The 15666-nt window shown below is 60.1% G+C and overlaps 2 protein-coding genes across 9 annotated transcripts; one reads left to right on the plus strand and one right to left on the minus strand.

Annotated features, from left to right (window-relative positions):
• Positions 1-3800: 3800 nt before the first annotated feature.
• Positions 3801-9016, plus strand: PRAP1 (proline rich acidic protein 1). Its single transcript, XM_032311997.1, has 5 exons — positions 3801-3936; positions 6700-6766; positions 7419-7471; positions 8494-8597; positions 8709-9016. The coding sequence occupies exons 1-5, from the start codon at positions 3929-3931 to the stop codon at positions 8948-8950; spliced, it is 474 nt and encodes a 157-aa protein (XP_032167888.1). The 5' UTR covers positions 3801-3928; the 3' UTR covers positions 8951-9016.
• Positions 7860-15582, minus strand: FUOM (fucose mutarotase). Of its 8 annotated transcripts, none has more exons than XM_032311995.1 (6): positions 15452-15582; positions 14625-14693; positions 12819-12889; positions 12560-12658; positions 11829-11902; positions 7860-8325 (listed from the first exon to the last, which is right to left on the minus strand). In XM_032311995.1, exons 1-6 carry the CDS (start codon positions 15534-15536, stop codon positions 8292-8294), a joined length of 432 nt encoding a protein of 143 aa, XP_032167886.1. In that variant the 5' UTR covers positions 15537-15582; the 3' UTR covers positions 7860-8291. The 8 variants fall into 8 exon arrangements, with proteins under 8 accessions (XP_032167886.1, XP_032167885.1, XP_032167882.1 ...); XM_032311994.1 differs by having other exon boundaries at positions 7860-8521; XM_032311991.1 differs by having other exon boundaries at positions 12500-12658.
• Positions 15583-15666: the final 84 nt, after the last annotated feature.

Raw genomic sequence — 15666 nt, forward strand, 5'->3', positions numbered from 1 at the left:
TACTTGTTACTGTCTTTTTGCTAATGCCAGATAGCCATCTGTGGTCGTCAGCTAGGGCCACCATGGCTGAGTGCCACGGACTGGGTGGCCACGCCATGGGTTCCCTGCGATGCTGGAGGCTTCAAGCCTGATGCCAAGGGCAGGGCTGGTTTCCTCCGAGGCTTCTCTCTTTGGCTTGTCTTCAGACGGCCGCCCGCTGTGTGTGCCTGTGTTCATCTCCTCTTCCTATAAGGACGCTAATCAGAATGGATTTGGCCCACCCATATGACCTCATTTTTTTTTCTAAAGTTCATTCATTTAAGTAATCTCTACACCCAAGCTGGGGCTTGAACTCAGGACTCCAAGGTCAAGAGCCGCATGCTCCCCTGACCGAGCCAGTCAGGTGCCCCCCAGAGAACCCCATTTTAACTTAATGATCTCTTTAAAGATCCCATTTCCAAATACAACCACATTCGAAGGTGCTGAAGATGAGAACTTCAACATAGAAATTTTGGGGGAAAAAATTCTGCCCTAATGCCGACCTAGTGGGCATGTAGTGATATCGCACTGTGTTTTGAACCTGATTCTAATAACGAATTAGTTATCAAACTAATGATATTAATAACGAATGAAGCTAGCTGAGCATCTCTGTATGGTTTTATTAGCCACTTATATATTTTTGGTGAAATACCTGTTCAAATGTTCCAAATATTTTTCAGTTGGGTATTTTTGTCTTATTATTGAGTTGTAAGAACTCTTTATATATTCTGGATACAAGTTCTTTATCAAATAGATGATTCACAAACAGTGTCTCACAGTTTATGATGTGTCTTTTCACTTTCTTGGTGGTGTCTTCTGAAGTGCAGAAGTTGGTCATTTTGATGAGGTCCAACATCCATTTTTTTCTTTTACGTACCATGCTTTTGATGTTGTATTTAAGAACTCTTTATCTAACCAAAAGTAATGAAAATTTTCTCGTTTATTTTCTTCCAGGGGTTTTATAATTTCAGCTTTTACATTTAAAAACGATGCATTTTGATTTTTTTTTTTTTAAAAAAAGGCTCCACCCAGCATGGAGCCCAGTGTGGGGTTTGAACTCACAACCCTGAGCTCGAGATCTGAGCTGAGATCAAGAGTCGGACACTTACCCCACGGAGCCCCCCGGGCGTCCCACACATGTGTTTAGATCTGTAACTTCTTCTTTTTTTTTTTTTAAGATTTTATTTATTTATTTGACAGAGATCACAAGTAGGCAGAGAGGCAGAGAGAGAGAGAGAGAGAGGAGGAAGCAGGCTCCCTGCTGAGCAGAGAGCCCGATGCGGGACTCGATCCCAGGACCCTGAGATCATGACCTGAGCCGAAGGCAGATGCTTAACCCACTGAGCCACCCAGGCGCCCCTAGATCTGTAACTTCTCTCAGCGCTAGTCTTGTGCTTCTTTCATTAGATTTATTCTTACTATTTCATTGTTTCCAGTGTTATTATGAATCAACTTTTCCCATAATTTCAATAAAATTTTTCATTGCTAGTGTATAAAGACAACTGATTTTTGTATATTGATCCTATAGCCTGAGATCTTGATACTCGTTTATTTATTTTTAGTAACTTCTTTTGGGATTCCTTAGAACTTTTCTAAATATGGGATCACATCCTCCTCAAATAAAGACGGTTTTACTTTTCCATTCCAGTTCAAGCGGTTTTCTTCTCTTGCCCCACTGCTTGGCATCGACTGTACGGCGCTGAAGAGCCGCGTCTTCATATCCAACCCAGTCTTAGGGAGAAAGCTGTCAGTCCTACACTGAATTCGGGTTTGCTGTGGTGTCTTGTACAGGCCTTCTCATCAGGCATGTTCCTAGAACAGTTCCTAGTTCCAGCCTTTATCATAAGTGGGAACTGGACTTTGTCAGATTCCTTTTCTGCCTCTATTAAAATGCTCATGTGTTCTCTGTCCTTCATTTTTTGGGGGGGCTCGATCCCAGGACCCTGAGATCATGACCTGAGCCGAAGGCAGGGGCTTAACCCACTGAGCCACCCAGGTGCCCCTCTGTCCTTCATTTTATCAGTATAGTGCAACGTAGTAATTCATCTTTGAATATTAAATCAATTTTGCCTTCCTAAAATAAATTCCTTTTTATGTGTTTTAATATTTTATTAAGAGTCTGTTGTCAGTGTTCATGAGGAATACTAGTCTATGCTTTTCTTTTCCTTGTAGTGTCTTTGCCTCTGCCGTCAGGGTGACACTGGCCTCCTAGGATGTCCTCCTTGGACAATTTCTACTGATCCATCTTTAAGAGTGGATCTAACTTAAAGATATTAAGTGCTTAGATGTGTCTTCTACTGAACCCTCTACTGAATTTTTAAGTTTTAGTGATTGTTTTTTAATTCCAGAATTTCCATTTGATTCTTTAAAAAATTCTGTTTGTTGAAATTACTTCAGACATTTCATTTGTCCTTCCCTTTAGTTCTGTACCACGGGTTCCGCTCAGCTGTTGTTCCCAAAGCCCAATATCCAGGTCGGCTCAGAGACACTTTCCATCACCTGCTTTCCCCCTAATTGTGGTCACACTTCTCTTGTTTCTTTGCCTGTCTTGTAATTTTCAGTTGAAAAATACGCATTTGAATTGTGTTGTCAGGGGAACAAGGGTGCAATGCTGGTGCCACACGTCCCTGGTGGGAAATGGTGAGCCGGAGGGGGTGGGTGAGGGCTCTACTTTCTGCTAGATTTTTCTCTGTACCTCTTTGCTCAAAAAGTCGATTCTCTTCATTTAAAAAAAGAAACAAGAGGCGCCTGGGTGGCTCAGTGGGTTAAAGTCTCTGCCTTCGGCTCAGGTCATGATCCCAGGGTCCTGGGATCGAGCCCCGCATCGGGCTCTCTGCTCAGCGGGGAGCCTGTTTCCTATTCTCTCTGCCTGGCTCTCTGCTTACTCGTGATCTCTGTCTGTCCAATAAATAATAAATAAAATCTTTAAAAAATAAAAAAATAAAAATAAAAAAAGAAACAAAAAACAAACTAGATCGTAGCCACTTTGGATTCTGGCGTCTCCCCTGGGGGTGATGGGGGTTCAGCGATTCCCTCAGACCGGATCTGCGCACTGTTCCCCTGTGCTGTGCGCACTGACCTCACGCGGTTACTTGTCCTCCCTGGTTCTGCTGCCTGGCTTCCTGGGGGTCTCTCCTGTGCCTACACTGCTCAAGGCCGGGTTCGGTCCGTCCAGGGGCTCTGCCCTCTGCTGACAGCTGCGAGCCCGCAGGTATGTTTAGGGCTGCCTCCCTGACGTGCCCCCGCAAAGCCTCTGCCCACTGCCCTCCAGGAGGCTGCCTGCGCCCCCTCCTGACCCAAGGCTCAGCTGCCTGTCAGAGCAGCCACTTCTCAGCTGCACCTGAGCCTCGGGCCTCGGGCCTCGGTCCAGAGCCCGTTGCTCACTCCGACCTGTGGGAAGCCCTGTCCCTTGACTGTGTCTGAGCAAACCCAGCTCCAGGAGGGGGACTGTGCCCCGAATGCCAGAGCACAAAGGGCAGGGGATGGTTTTCCAGCTTCCAGCCAACGAGGCAGCCCAGTTTGGGGTCCGGCACCCCCGGGCCGCTGAGCTCGGGCCTGCAATGTCAGAACACTTTGCAGGTGGGTGGCCAGGAGGAGGGGCCATGGGGCGTGTAGGGTCCAGCATGGGTGCCAAGGTGGGAGGCACCGCTGCCTCGGTCCGTCCTGTCATGGGTGTGGGTTGGGCCGTGGGAGTGGCGGTAGCCGGGGAGCCAGCTGGATAGAATGAGTCGCTGGTGCATTTGGGATCCCTGGTCTCTGACCTCTGCCCGGACACACCCACACGGAGCCATAAAACCCCCGAGGAGCCCGGGTGGGGAGGAGCAGGGCCAGGTGTCTGAGTCACTGTGTGCTTGGGTCTGGAACTACAGGTCCCCGAGAGCACCGTCTACACCAAGAAGGGGGCTCCATCATGAGGAGGTAATGCCTAATGCCCCTGAAGCCAGACCCCCCTAGCCCCTGGGGCACCTCCTTCCCGGCTCAGGCTGGCTGCAGAGGAGGGAGTTGGCGGGGAGGCGGGCAGGCGGGGGTGGCTCTCTGTCCTGGGTCCAGTGTCTGGCTGCTGTACCCAGGGCTGCCGGAGCTCTCTGTACGGAGCTACCAGTGACTGTGGCCCTTCTGTGGTCTGCATCCGGGCACCAGCTTTGAGGGCCACCCCTGGGTCCCCCATGAGAAAGAGAAAGCACAGCTGTCCCTTGGGGTCCCTTGGCCCAGCAAGGAATCACCCCTGCGCATGGGAGGGAGGAGGCACCAGGTCTGTGACTGCTGGAAAGAGAGGGTTGGGTCGAGAGAGGAGGCTGGAGGCTGTCAGGGGCTGAGGGCAGGGGTCAGCGGCCCCCCGAAGGAACGCCACCCAGGAAGCAGGGGTCCCCTCTTTCCTCCATCCCGTGGGAGTCCCCTTCCCTCCTCCTCTAGCCAGGGCTCTCGCCTCGTCCTCCAGTTCTGGGGCTTCCCCTTGGTACCCTGGTGTGAACCAGAGGCCATACGTCCCTTGTAGAGAGGTGGGTCACTGGGTGGCCTGGGGGCCTTGGGAGCCCTTTGGAACCCAGAGCTGTCCTCCTGGAGAGAGGCCTACAGGGCCCACAGCCAGGATCTGAGGTCCCTGGACCTGGCAGCGTCACCTCCCATGAGGTGCTTTCCCTGGCTGAGCCGGACAGAGTGGTCCAGACACGCAGGCACGAGTCCGCGGGTCGGCCCCTGCCGGCACGGGAGCCGGCCTCTGGCTGGGAGTCGGTGCTCTGGAGAGGCAGGGCAGCTGAACGAGACCAGGCCCACGACCCAAAGTCCAGGGCACGCCCCTGCCCTTTGGCTCCCATGGTGTCTACAGGAACCTTCACCCTGAAGTGCTGGGCCACTTGGACAAGAGGCCAAGGTCTTTGTGGGACTGGAATCTGGGGCGGTGCTGCGAGGGGACAGCTTGTGGGAAGTCTTCATCTGAGGCCCCTGCTGGCCTCCGGGGCTCCCCGGGGCTCCCCGGCCCCTCCCAGCCCTGCCCAGCCTGCCACCCTGCCAGCTGCAGAGACAGAAAGAACCCTTCCCCGGAGAGCCAGGAAGAGGCCCGTGTGCCCAGACTGCTAAAAGATAAACAGGCATATGAAAAATGCTGAGTTCATTTGAGCAAAATCGGCTAGAGTCGGGCGTCGCAGCCAGCAGACAGGAGGCCCTCGGAGGTGCTGCACGTGGACTTACAGGCAGGAGGGGGCGGGACGAGGACGTCCCAGCAGCACAACGCGGGTGGGTCACTGCGCGGCGACTTTTCTTTAGGGGACGGACGCAGGGGCCTGTGGGACAGGTGACCCGCCCAGGGCCGACCCGGCCGCTCCCGCCTCGCTGCTCTACGGATCCGGTTCTGGGTTCGGGTTGTGACCTGGGGCTTGGGGTGAGCGATTCCATTTTGGGTGTGTTGTCTTGTTTTTTAACAAGATACATACACATTGTCACACTTGCACACCGTATGCATCACGAACACACCATGCACACGCGCACACGTACACACATGCAGGCATGCGTGCGGACACACACACACACATCAGACGCACACAGGCGCACGGACATGCACAGACACGCACGGACATGCGTGGACACACACACAGACACACACGGACATGCACAGACACACTCACACACACACACATCAGGCACACACAGGCGCACAGACACGCACGGGCATGCACAGACACGCACAGACACGCACGGACATGCACAGACACACTCACACACACACACATCAGGCGCACACAGGCGCACAGACACGCACGGGCATGCACAGACACACTCACACACACACACATCAGGTGCACACAGGCGCATGGACACGCACGGACACGCACGGACATGCGCGGACACGCACAGACACACACGCACACACACACACACACAAGGCGCCCATCCGTCTCCCTCCCCTCCCCTGTCTTGGATGAGGCGTCCAGGACCTTACAGTTGGGTCATCCTTCTCCTGTCCTATGTTTCTGTGTCACCTCCCTTTGGCCCTGGCCCCTCAGACTCCCAGCCTGGGGCTTGGTCTTTGGCCCCCCTCCCCTGCCGGCCATCCTGGCTACCCTAGGGTCCAGTTGAATGTGTCTGGAAAGAGCACCCCATCCTGCCCGCCTCCTCCCAGGCTTCCTGCCCGGGCACCGGCACCACTGTCCAGCCGCAGCTCTGAGACGAGCAAGGGGCCGTCCGGCCCTGAGGGCGCCGTGTGCACAGCTTCCGGGTGCCTCGGACACAGAGTGCTCTGAGATCTTGCCCCGGGTCCTAGCCTGTCAGCATTCAGCCTAGGGTGCTGGGAGCCCTCACTGCTCTGTGCCCCGGGGGCGTGTGCCCAGGTGCAGCTGCCAGCCCGATGCCGGGAGCTGGGGGGGCGCACGGCCCATCACACCCACCTGGCTGCCCGAGCTTGCCGCGGAGGGTCTGCCAAGAGCGCTGGGTGCCGCGGGCAGTGGCACCTGCTCTGAGGGCCCCGGGAGCAAGTGTGGGCCTGTGGCGGTCCCACCCCTGTGCCCATGTGTCCTTGGTCTGTGGGATGGAGGCACAACAAAACCACCCGTGGACCCGGCCCCAGGCCTCCCTGGCTTGGACCCAAGCTGCCAGCACGCCGGGCTGCCCACCCAGGCGTCCTGTCCGGAGGCTGATGAGCAGGGGCAGCCCTGGCCTGCCTCTCACTCTCCCTTCTGGTCCCCTCAGGCTCCTCCTGGTCACTGGCCTGCTGGCTTTGCTGCTGGGGGAGGCAGGCCCAGCTTCCCTGCCCCAGGTACGTGCGCTCCTCCGCGAGCCCCACCCCACCGGCCCAGAAAGTGAAGAAAAGGCACCCGGGGCAGCAGGTGGCCCTGTGGGCACCAGCGAGGGCCTCAGGCTGAGCGGGAGTGGCCCCTGTCACAGCCGCCTGCTGGTCCAGATGGGGGAGGGGCCCTTGATGACACTCGTGTGTGCCCTGTGAGTCTGAGCCCCTCCTTGTCCTTGTGCATGCCGCTCAGGTGTGACCTTGCATGTAACTGGTGTCGGGCCCTGTCTCCCCAGCCCTCTTACTGCCACCCTGCCTTGGGTCCAGACCACTCAGACTTGCACACCTGGGAGGGCAGGGAAGGGGAAGGCCCACCCCCTCCTGGCAACAGACAGCGACCCTTCCCCGAGGGTCATGTTCGACTCACTGCCCTGTGCTCCCCTGGCTCCACAGAGGGCTGGGCTCAGAGGAACTGGCCCTCCTTCCTCAGGCCATCAGCCAGGGAAGGGTGAGCAGACACAGCCCCAGGGGTGGCCCTGTCTCCCCAGGAACCTCAGGGCCTCAATCCTGTCCCCAGAGGGTGGGGTGGAGTCAGTAAGTAGGGGGGGGGGGGGGCTTGGAGCCGTCTCTCTGCAGGTGTTCTCTGACCGTGGACCCCACACCTGTGACCTCCCTCTTCCAGGTCCTCATCAAGACCAAAGGCCCAGTCGGGGGTCCTGAGTGGGACACAAAGGAGTGAGTGTCCCCAGCAGCCCTGGCCACATTCCCCTGCTGTTGCCCCTTCTGGGAACCCTCTAGGCTAAGGGCGTTTGTGGATGTGGGGAGGCCCTGCCCAGCAGCTTCGGGGAGGGGGCACTGCTCCGACCAGCATGGGATCCTGTGGGATCTGTCAGAGACCTACAAGGCGGGGGTGGTGCTCCAGAATGATCCCCTAGCTCTCCTAGCAGCCTCCAGGATGGCTACCCCACCCCCACACCCACGGTTATAGTTACCCACAGAGGCACTTTTTAAAAAATATATATTTTATTTATTTGACACAGAGAGATCATAAGTAGGCAGAGAGGCAGGCAAAAGGAGAGGGGGAAGCAGGCTCCCTGCTGAATAGAGAGGCCGAAGCAGAACTCGATCCCAGGACCCAGAGATCATGACCCGAGCCAAAGGCAGAAGTTTAACCCACTGAGCCACCCAGGCGCCCCCCACAGAGGCGCTTCTAAGCCGTGCCCCTTTCCCTGCACTCCCATGAGGCAACACCGCTGGCTTCTCCCTCAGGGCCACGCCAGGCCAGAGGAGAGAGGACAGACAGCCACTCCCCAGCCTGCACAGGCCTGGCCTCTGGGACAGGAGGGAGCTCTTGCCCAAGTTTTCCAGGTCTCCACGATGCAGGGCTGGGCCAAGATGTTTTCTCAGGGGCACCCTTAGGAAGCCACCCAAGAGACTCTCCGACCTTCCTGGCCCCCTATAGCTCAGGGATGCGGCGAAGCAGGGGCGGTTGCCTGGCTGGCGGGTCTGGGTTCCATGGAGGTTGCCTGGCCATAGCTCTTGGGCAGTGGAGGGGTCAGTGGTGCTTGTACGGCGGTCCCCCGGGGCCACTGGCAAGGGACAGAATAGAGCCACCAAGGATGCTGGTGGGGAGCAACCTCCCGCTAGGTCTCCTGCCCATCACCTCGAGGCTGCTCAGACGGCGGTGGGCGCCCTCACTGGCGGGGCTCCTGGCTCCTGTTCCTGCACAGGTAGGCCTGACCCAGCTCTGCTCACAGGGCCTGGGACGCCCGTGTGGTGGACATTCTGAAAACGGACAACCAGCTCCTGGGGCTGCTAGCGGCACCAAACCTTGCCGCTGCCACGTGGGAGAAACGGCAAGGTCAGGTGGGCACCAGGTGAAGGGGGGGCAAGGTCACAGCGGCGGAGCCCCGGTGGCGTTGACTTTCCTCCAGAGGAGAACCTCGCCTCCATCCCATCTCCTTGTCCTTAGGCTCCAAGGCCCAGGCAGGGACGGAGGACACCCTGGGCCATGTTCCAAGCCCCAGGTGGGATCCTGAGCTGGACCGTGATGACCTGTACCACCCAGCGCCCGAGGAGGCCGAGGAGGCCAGGGAGGCCCAGGATGAGGCAGGGCTGTGGCCCTGGGCACTGTCACTTCCCCAGGCGCTTCAAGGGCCAGAGGAGGACCGAGACCACATCTACCACCCCAGGGAGGATTCTGGGGGGCCCTGACCCCTCCCCAACTGGAAAAATAAACCTCATAGGGGTGGAGGCCACATGTGTCCTCAGCAACAGTGACCATGGTCCTAGCCTGCTCTGTCGGGGACAAGGAAAGGCCTGTGTCCTCCTGGTGCACAGGCTGGTCTCCAAAGACTAAGGGCCCCCAAAACTCCCCCAACCCAGCGCCCCTGCTCCTGGGATGATCGGCTCCCCTCAGGCCTCCTCCCTGGATGGTGGGATGGGGCCCAGGGCATGGCAGAGGTCAGTGGTTGGGACCAGTCAGCTTCCCACAGATGGGCCCTAAAAAGACAGCAGGAGGGTGCGTCGCTGGGTGCTCAGGTGCACAGGGGCTCAGGTTGGGGGGTGGTGCAGGGCTCAGGCCCAGGCTCACAGGGGCTCAGGTTGGGGGTGGTGCAGGGCTCAGGCCCAGGCTCACAGGGGCTCAGGTTGGGGGTGGTGCAGGGCTCAGGCCCAGGCTCCTGGTCCTCCCCACTCTCTGGGTGCTTGTCCAGTGCTGTCTGAGGGGCCGGACCCCAGGGCATGGCCCAACCTTGCGGCTGCAGGCACGGGCTCACTGGGGCTATTTGACGCACTGAACGTGTGTCGAGTACGCTGTCTGTGGCGATCACGCCTCTGCCTCAAGAGGGTAGCCTGGAGTGCCCCCCCACACCCCGGCCTGAGCCCCTCCACTGGTTAGGACAAACAGAGCTCCAGGCAGAGGCCATCCAGGGCTCGATTTTGAGGCATGCGGCTGCTCCGGGGATTGCGGGCTGGTCTGGGGTGACCTCACGCGCCCTGGAATTCCGTGTCCTGTCGTGGGTCCCCTCTGAGCACCTGGATGGCAGCCCACTCCCCAGGGCTCTCCCTAGTGGCTCATGTGCTTGCCACCTGGCACCGTGCCAGCAGGCCAGGTCATCTTCATGTCACCGCGGAAGGGACCCCAGACTGGACCGTGACCTGTCCGTGGTCTTGCCCTAAAGCGGCAGGGTGGGCCCCAGCCTCCTCACTGTGCACCTGGCACCCGCTCTTGCCCCAGATCCGGGGAGCTAGGTGCCTGGGGAGGCCCCAGATTGCATCCCGCATGGCACGCACGGGGGTTAGCAGGCCCGTAGGTCATTCCCCCTGCCCCGTCAGGTCAAGGGTGGCCATCTCTAAGCAATTTGGGGGTGCCCAGCTCAGATCCAAGGTCAGTCAGTGGTGACCTTGGCCCTGGGCAGACCAGGGTGGCTTGTAGCCCAGTCTCTCTCTGGAGCCAGGACTCCCCAAGGGCATTTCCTCCAGCCCGAGGGTGCAGCCACAGGGCTGAGAGTGCCTGGGGAGGCAGGGTGAGCTGGGGCTTCGCAGGTGGGCCGTTGAGGTGTGCGAGCCTTGTGAGCAGGGGCCACCGGCAGTGGCCAGAAGCTCTCCCGTGTAGACAATATCCAAAGGCATTTGACTGTACACTTGGAATGTGTGCAGCTTATTATAGGTCAGTTAAGTCTCAATAAAGCTGTTTAAAGCAAGGCCTTTGTGTGGCTGGAGGTGGCCATGGGGTCAGGGGTCTGAGGTTAAGCCCTGGCAATGACTGGGCCCGGCCAGGCTGAGACCTGGACCCCCAGCCCAGGGGGCCTGCCTGCCCCCCCAGGTTCTCTGTGACATCTGGGACACCAGCCCCGGGCTCTGAGGGGCCTAGAGGCCCAGGCGCCCCGCACACCAGCTTCTGCAAAGCAGCCGCATGGCTACAGGAAGGTCTGGAGGGGAGTGGGAGGGTTTGGGGAGACCCTGGGGTCCAGAGCAGTGATGGCAGGCTACCCCCACCCTGAACTCCAGCCCAAGCCTCATGCCGAAGCCATCACAGCCTCCCTTCCGCGGGCTGCCTTCGGGCAGTCTGGCCCTCTGCCTGCTGGCAATGCAAGGGCCGTCCTCCTGGCCTTCACCTCCCCACCCCAACCAGCCCATTTCCCAGAACAGCTCGGGCTCCCGTGTATTCAGTAGGCACTCAACCACTGGGGAGAGGGAACAGACGACTGATCCACACCCTCCCCAGCACCCAGAATGACCCCTGCCCACCACCCCCAGCTCTGGGGCTGACTGCAGAACCCCCTCCACTCAGGGCCCCTGGGCAGCTGCTCTGCCCCCCCAAGGCTCTCGCAGTGCAGTCGCGGCCACCCGGCCCAGCCCTCCGCGGGGGCTCCTCACAAGAGGACCTCTGCTCCTATGAGTTCTTGTCCCGAACCCAGGGACCTGCCTCGGACCTTAGGGAGGAGAGAGGCCTTTCTCCCTCCCTGAGGATGCATGGGGGTGGGGGGCGCTCCGAGGAGCCAGTGGCTCCCTCGTGTTCGGCACCGAACAAGTCTTTGTGAGGACAGGGCTGTTGTTGAAACCTCTGACTTCAGAGACGAGTCACCACACTTCACATCATTGTCGTAAATTGGGTGAGTCCCAGTCCCCCGTCAGCAGCACCTCCCCCTACCCCCCAAAGACCGGCCTGGCCCCCCAGGGTCCCCAGTTGGGGGCGCTCTGGGCTGAGCGGGACAGGGCCGGTTTGTCCGTGGTCTGGCCCAGAGATGCAGATTCCTCTCTGGGCCCAGGGGTCTTCGCCAGGCCTAGGTCAGTGCCTCGGGGGCCAGCACCCCCTTCTTGAGGATGAGGTTTCCGTAAAGGGCCGTCTCCCTGAGTAAGGAGCTGAGCTGAGCACCAGGCTGGGTCCCCGGCTCCGCCCCCCATCCCGCCCACTAGGCAAGCCCAGGGACCAGTCCTCCCCCGAATCCCGACAGTCCTATTCCCAGCGGGGCCGGGGCTGAGCAGGGGGACAGGGAGTGGCCCCGGGACCCAGACCCAGACAGTCCCAGCCAAAGCTACCCTGACCAGCAGGACCCAAAGGGACCCCAGGGACTCGGCCAGAACTCACCCAGTTGCTACAACAGCAAAAGCCTTCTTGGCCCGCTCATAAAACTCAAACCTCTCTATCTTCGCCAGGGCGCTCTGGAAGGCAAAATGGCACGGTGGAGGGGCCTTGCTCAGAAACCCTCAGGGCCCAAGCAGGCACCAGCTGCATGAGGAGACATGGACACTCTGAGCTCCACGACTGGCTCTCCTGGCTGGGGTCCCAAGGATGCTCAGCCTCTGAGCTGTGAGAACTGGGCAGGCAGGGTCACGGGGGGGATGTGGTGGCCAGCTGCCTGGGGCCCTGTGTCTCTTGGAGTTGGTCTAAGGGCAGGAGGGCCCCTGCCCAGGACAGGAGTCCCAGGCAGCCTGTCATCGATGGGTCCTGCCCAAGACGTGTGGAGGGGAAGGTCCTGGGGAGGAGAGGTTCATCCTTCCACAATGCAGGGGTGACACACAGCATTAGGCCAGGCTTCCGGCCATAAGACAGGGGCCAGGGGTGCCTCACTTGCCCCTGGCTCCGCTCACACAGGCTGGGGTGGGTGACGCACCCCAGGCCATGACAGGGTCCCTGACCTGAGAGGTGAGAGGCCGGGGGCTGGGAACAGCCACACCCCCAGGGTCACTTTTCTGTGGAGGGTGAGCACATGAGCCACAACTGTAGGGGGGTTGGGGGGCCCTGTCTGTTACTCCCACCAGCCTCCACAGAGGTGCAGAGGGTCCCCGGGAGCCCCCTGGCTGGGGCTGCAGCCTCACCACGCAGCCAGCCTCCAGGAGGATGGACTCATAGCTCTTCCACACCGGGGTCTGAAGGCCGATCTTCCGGTCACCGGGCACCAGCTCCATGACAGCAGCCTAGGGACAGAGGGGGCTCAGCTCTGTGGCCTGTGCACCCAGCAGCCCTGGTCCCAGCTTCCCCTCCCACTGGATGACAGTTCAGGGGTCCTCTGAGGTCTGACCAAGAAAAAACCAAGGCCCAGAGCAGGGAGGGGGCGGCACTGCAACAGGCACTCACCGGGCTCTCTACGTAGGTGTCCAGTGGCAGCAGCTTCAGCACAACCTCCAGGAGCTGTGGAATGCCCAGGCCTAGGGCGGAGTGCCAGCTTCAGATGGGAGCCCTGTCCCACCCGGCCACCAACAGGGCCACCTGCCCTCCGGGCCTGTCCATGCCTTTTACCCTGGGCCTCGCCAAGCTGGCCAGCTAGGACGGCCTCGGGCCCGGGACAAGGCGGAGGACGCAGGCCGCCTGGTGACACTTGCTGGGGTCGCACCAGCGTCTCCCTGCCACAGCACCTGTGACCGTCCCAGCCCTGGGCTCACCCTGCCCTCCAGTCCGTACTTCATAGGCTCCTGGTGGTGACCTCCCTACTCACCCACCAGGAGGGGCACCCGGGCCACTTCCCTGACCCCAGCACCCCCCCATGACCCCTGGGTGGCCACCTTTCTCCTACGAGGATAGTGGGGTCTGGGAAGAGGCTGTTCTGTCCCAGGCTGCCCCAGGCTGCCCACTGGTTTCCGAGGTCCTTGTCATCCTGTGGAGCTGGTTTCTCATTGTTAAAGGGACTTGTGCTGGTTGCACAGAACGGGGAAATACGGGGCTGGGGACAAGACAAAAATCGGCTGTCATCTCATTAGCCTGCGGCTGGGAAGCCCTGCTGTCCTGAGTGCATTCTCTTCTGCTGTGTTCTCTGCTCTTCTCCATGGCTAGACTTGTCTGCGTCGCTGGCCTTCACTCCTCATTGCTTGTTTCCACTAAGTCGCAGGGCGTGCGGGACACTCGGGAGCTTGGCCACTCCTTACCTTCCAGCATTCTGGCCCTTCCCATGGCCCACCTTGTCCTGTCCTCCTTGGAGAGGAGAGCGTGCTGGGTCCTCTGGCCCATGGTGTAAACCCAGGCACGGCTGGCTCATCTCCCTCAGCAGAGGGTGGAAGCCAAGGCCACTGGGTCTGGAGTCAGCAGCGCATTGAACGGGCCTCAGACCACTGGCCCCCTGTCCAGAAGGGCCGGTTTACCCTACATCTCACATCTTTGTGCCTCAGTGGCCTCGATTTTGCAGGGAGAGTTGTGTCCCCTCAAAGCACTGCTTAGGGTGGGGGACAGCGAAGCCCAGTGCCAGCCCAGGTGGGACAGGACAGGGCAGGACGCTGGTCCTCACACCCCCTACCCCCTTGCTCTTGGTACTAACTGCTACTACCGTCACCTCGGGGCCCTGGCTCCAGGCCCCTCCGAGTCACGCCTTCCACCCACCCCTGAGGGTCAGAGGGTCCCGGAGACAGAGCACGTGGGCACCCGGAGCCTGCGAGGACAGTACTGGGATTTCTTTCTTTCTTTTTTTTTTTTTTAAAGATTTTATTTATTTATTTGACAGAGAGAAATTACAAGTACACTGAGAGGCAGGCAGAGAGAGAGAGAGAAGGAAGCAGGCTCCCAGGGAGCCTGATGCGGGACTCGATCCCAGGACCCTGAGATCATGACCTGAGCCGAAGGCAGCGGCTTAACCCACTGAGCCACCCAGGCGCCCAGTACTGGGATTTCTATAGCAGAGTAAAAGCTGAACAGCTGACCTGGGCTGTGGGGAGCAGGGGTGCATCAGTGCTCAGCCAGCCAACAAGCCACTGGGCCTCAGTTTCCCCACTTGCAAGAAGCTACCAAGAGGTGCCTGAGATGGGGCAGGAGGCCCAGGGTCACTTCTGGGGGCCTCCCTGGGTCACCGGTGGAGGCTGGGGCATAAGTGGGGATGGGGGCACAGGGCAACACCTGGGAAGCGCAGAGCTAGAACACTGGGTCTCCAGCCTAACCCCTCCCTGCCCGGCGGCTCACCGTCAGCGCGGATCTCCTCCGGCCCACACCTGCATATGGAGGCGGTGGGGAAGTTCACGTCTGCGAAAACTGAACAGCCACGCAACACGGTCAGACATCCCCTGGTGGGTCCGCGCGGGTGGGCACAGACCTCGGGGCACCTGTCGCACACGGTAGACCACGCCCCCTGCCCTCCCCGACCCCTCTCGTCAGAGGTGGGGGCGGGGAGAGGAAGCTTCCTAGAGCAGGAGAAGCGGCAGGTGCCGCGAGGACTAGGGAGAACTCGGGACCCCGCCCCGTTCTACCCCCTGGGGCGCCGACCGTGCAGCCCCCGCCCGAGGTCCAGGGCTCCAGGAAAGGCAAACCGCCAGAGAAAGAGGTGTGGCCCCTTGGGGGCCGTCTGGGAGGGGGTCTGGAGAACGAGCAGCGCACTGGGCCTGAGGCCGCAGCTGGGAACTTGGGCCCGGGGCCCCAGAAAGCCGGGCTGGGGGAGGGGCCGGACCTGCCGGACGCGGCGCAGCCTGGACCAAGGGCCACAGTCCTCGTGACCGCCTGGGGCCGACCAAGGTCTGGGCAGGGGCTTGGCCTCCAACCAACTTGGCCCCAGTTTCCTAAAGAAGTTGGGGGCAGGAGTTGGGGGGGGTCGGGTGGGGGGTGTCCTACTGGGAAGTGGGACGGGGCGGCCAAACCAAGGCCTCAACCCCGGCTCTTCCCGGGCTTGGGGAGTCGTCGCCCCCCGGCTGGGGCACAGTCTGGGTCGGGACCCCTGCAGGGCCAGGGGTGGCTGGGGGCCCCGCTCGCGCCTCGCCCAAGGGTGGGGGTCCCGAGGCCCTGTCCCCGCCCCTTACCGATCTCGTCGCCGTGCCCCATCCGCGCCAGGGCGTAGAGCAGCTCAGGGGACAGCAGCGCCGGAACGCCCTTTAGCACCACCATGATCGCCGGGTCTGGAGCGGAGGGGCGTGGCCTGACGGAAGGGGCGTGGCCCGACGGAAGGGGCGTGGCAGGAGTTGGGGGCAGGAGTGGGGGCAGGAGTTGGGGGCAGGAGCAGGCTGTGGGGAAGGTC

Source organism: Mustela erminea, chromosome 14 (assembly GCF_009829155.1).
Source record: "Mustela erminea isolate mMusErm1 chromosome 14, mMusErm1.Pri, whole genome shotgun sequence".
Lineage (NCBI taxonomy): Eukaryota > Metazoa > Chordata > Mammalia > Carnivora > Mustelidae > Mustela > Mustela erminea.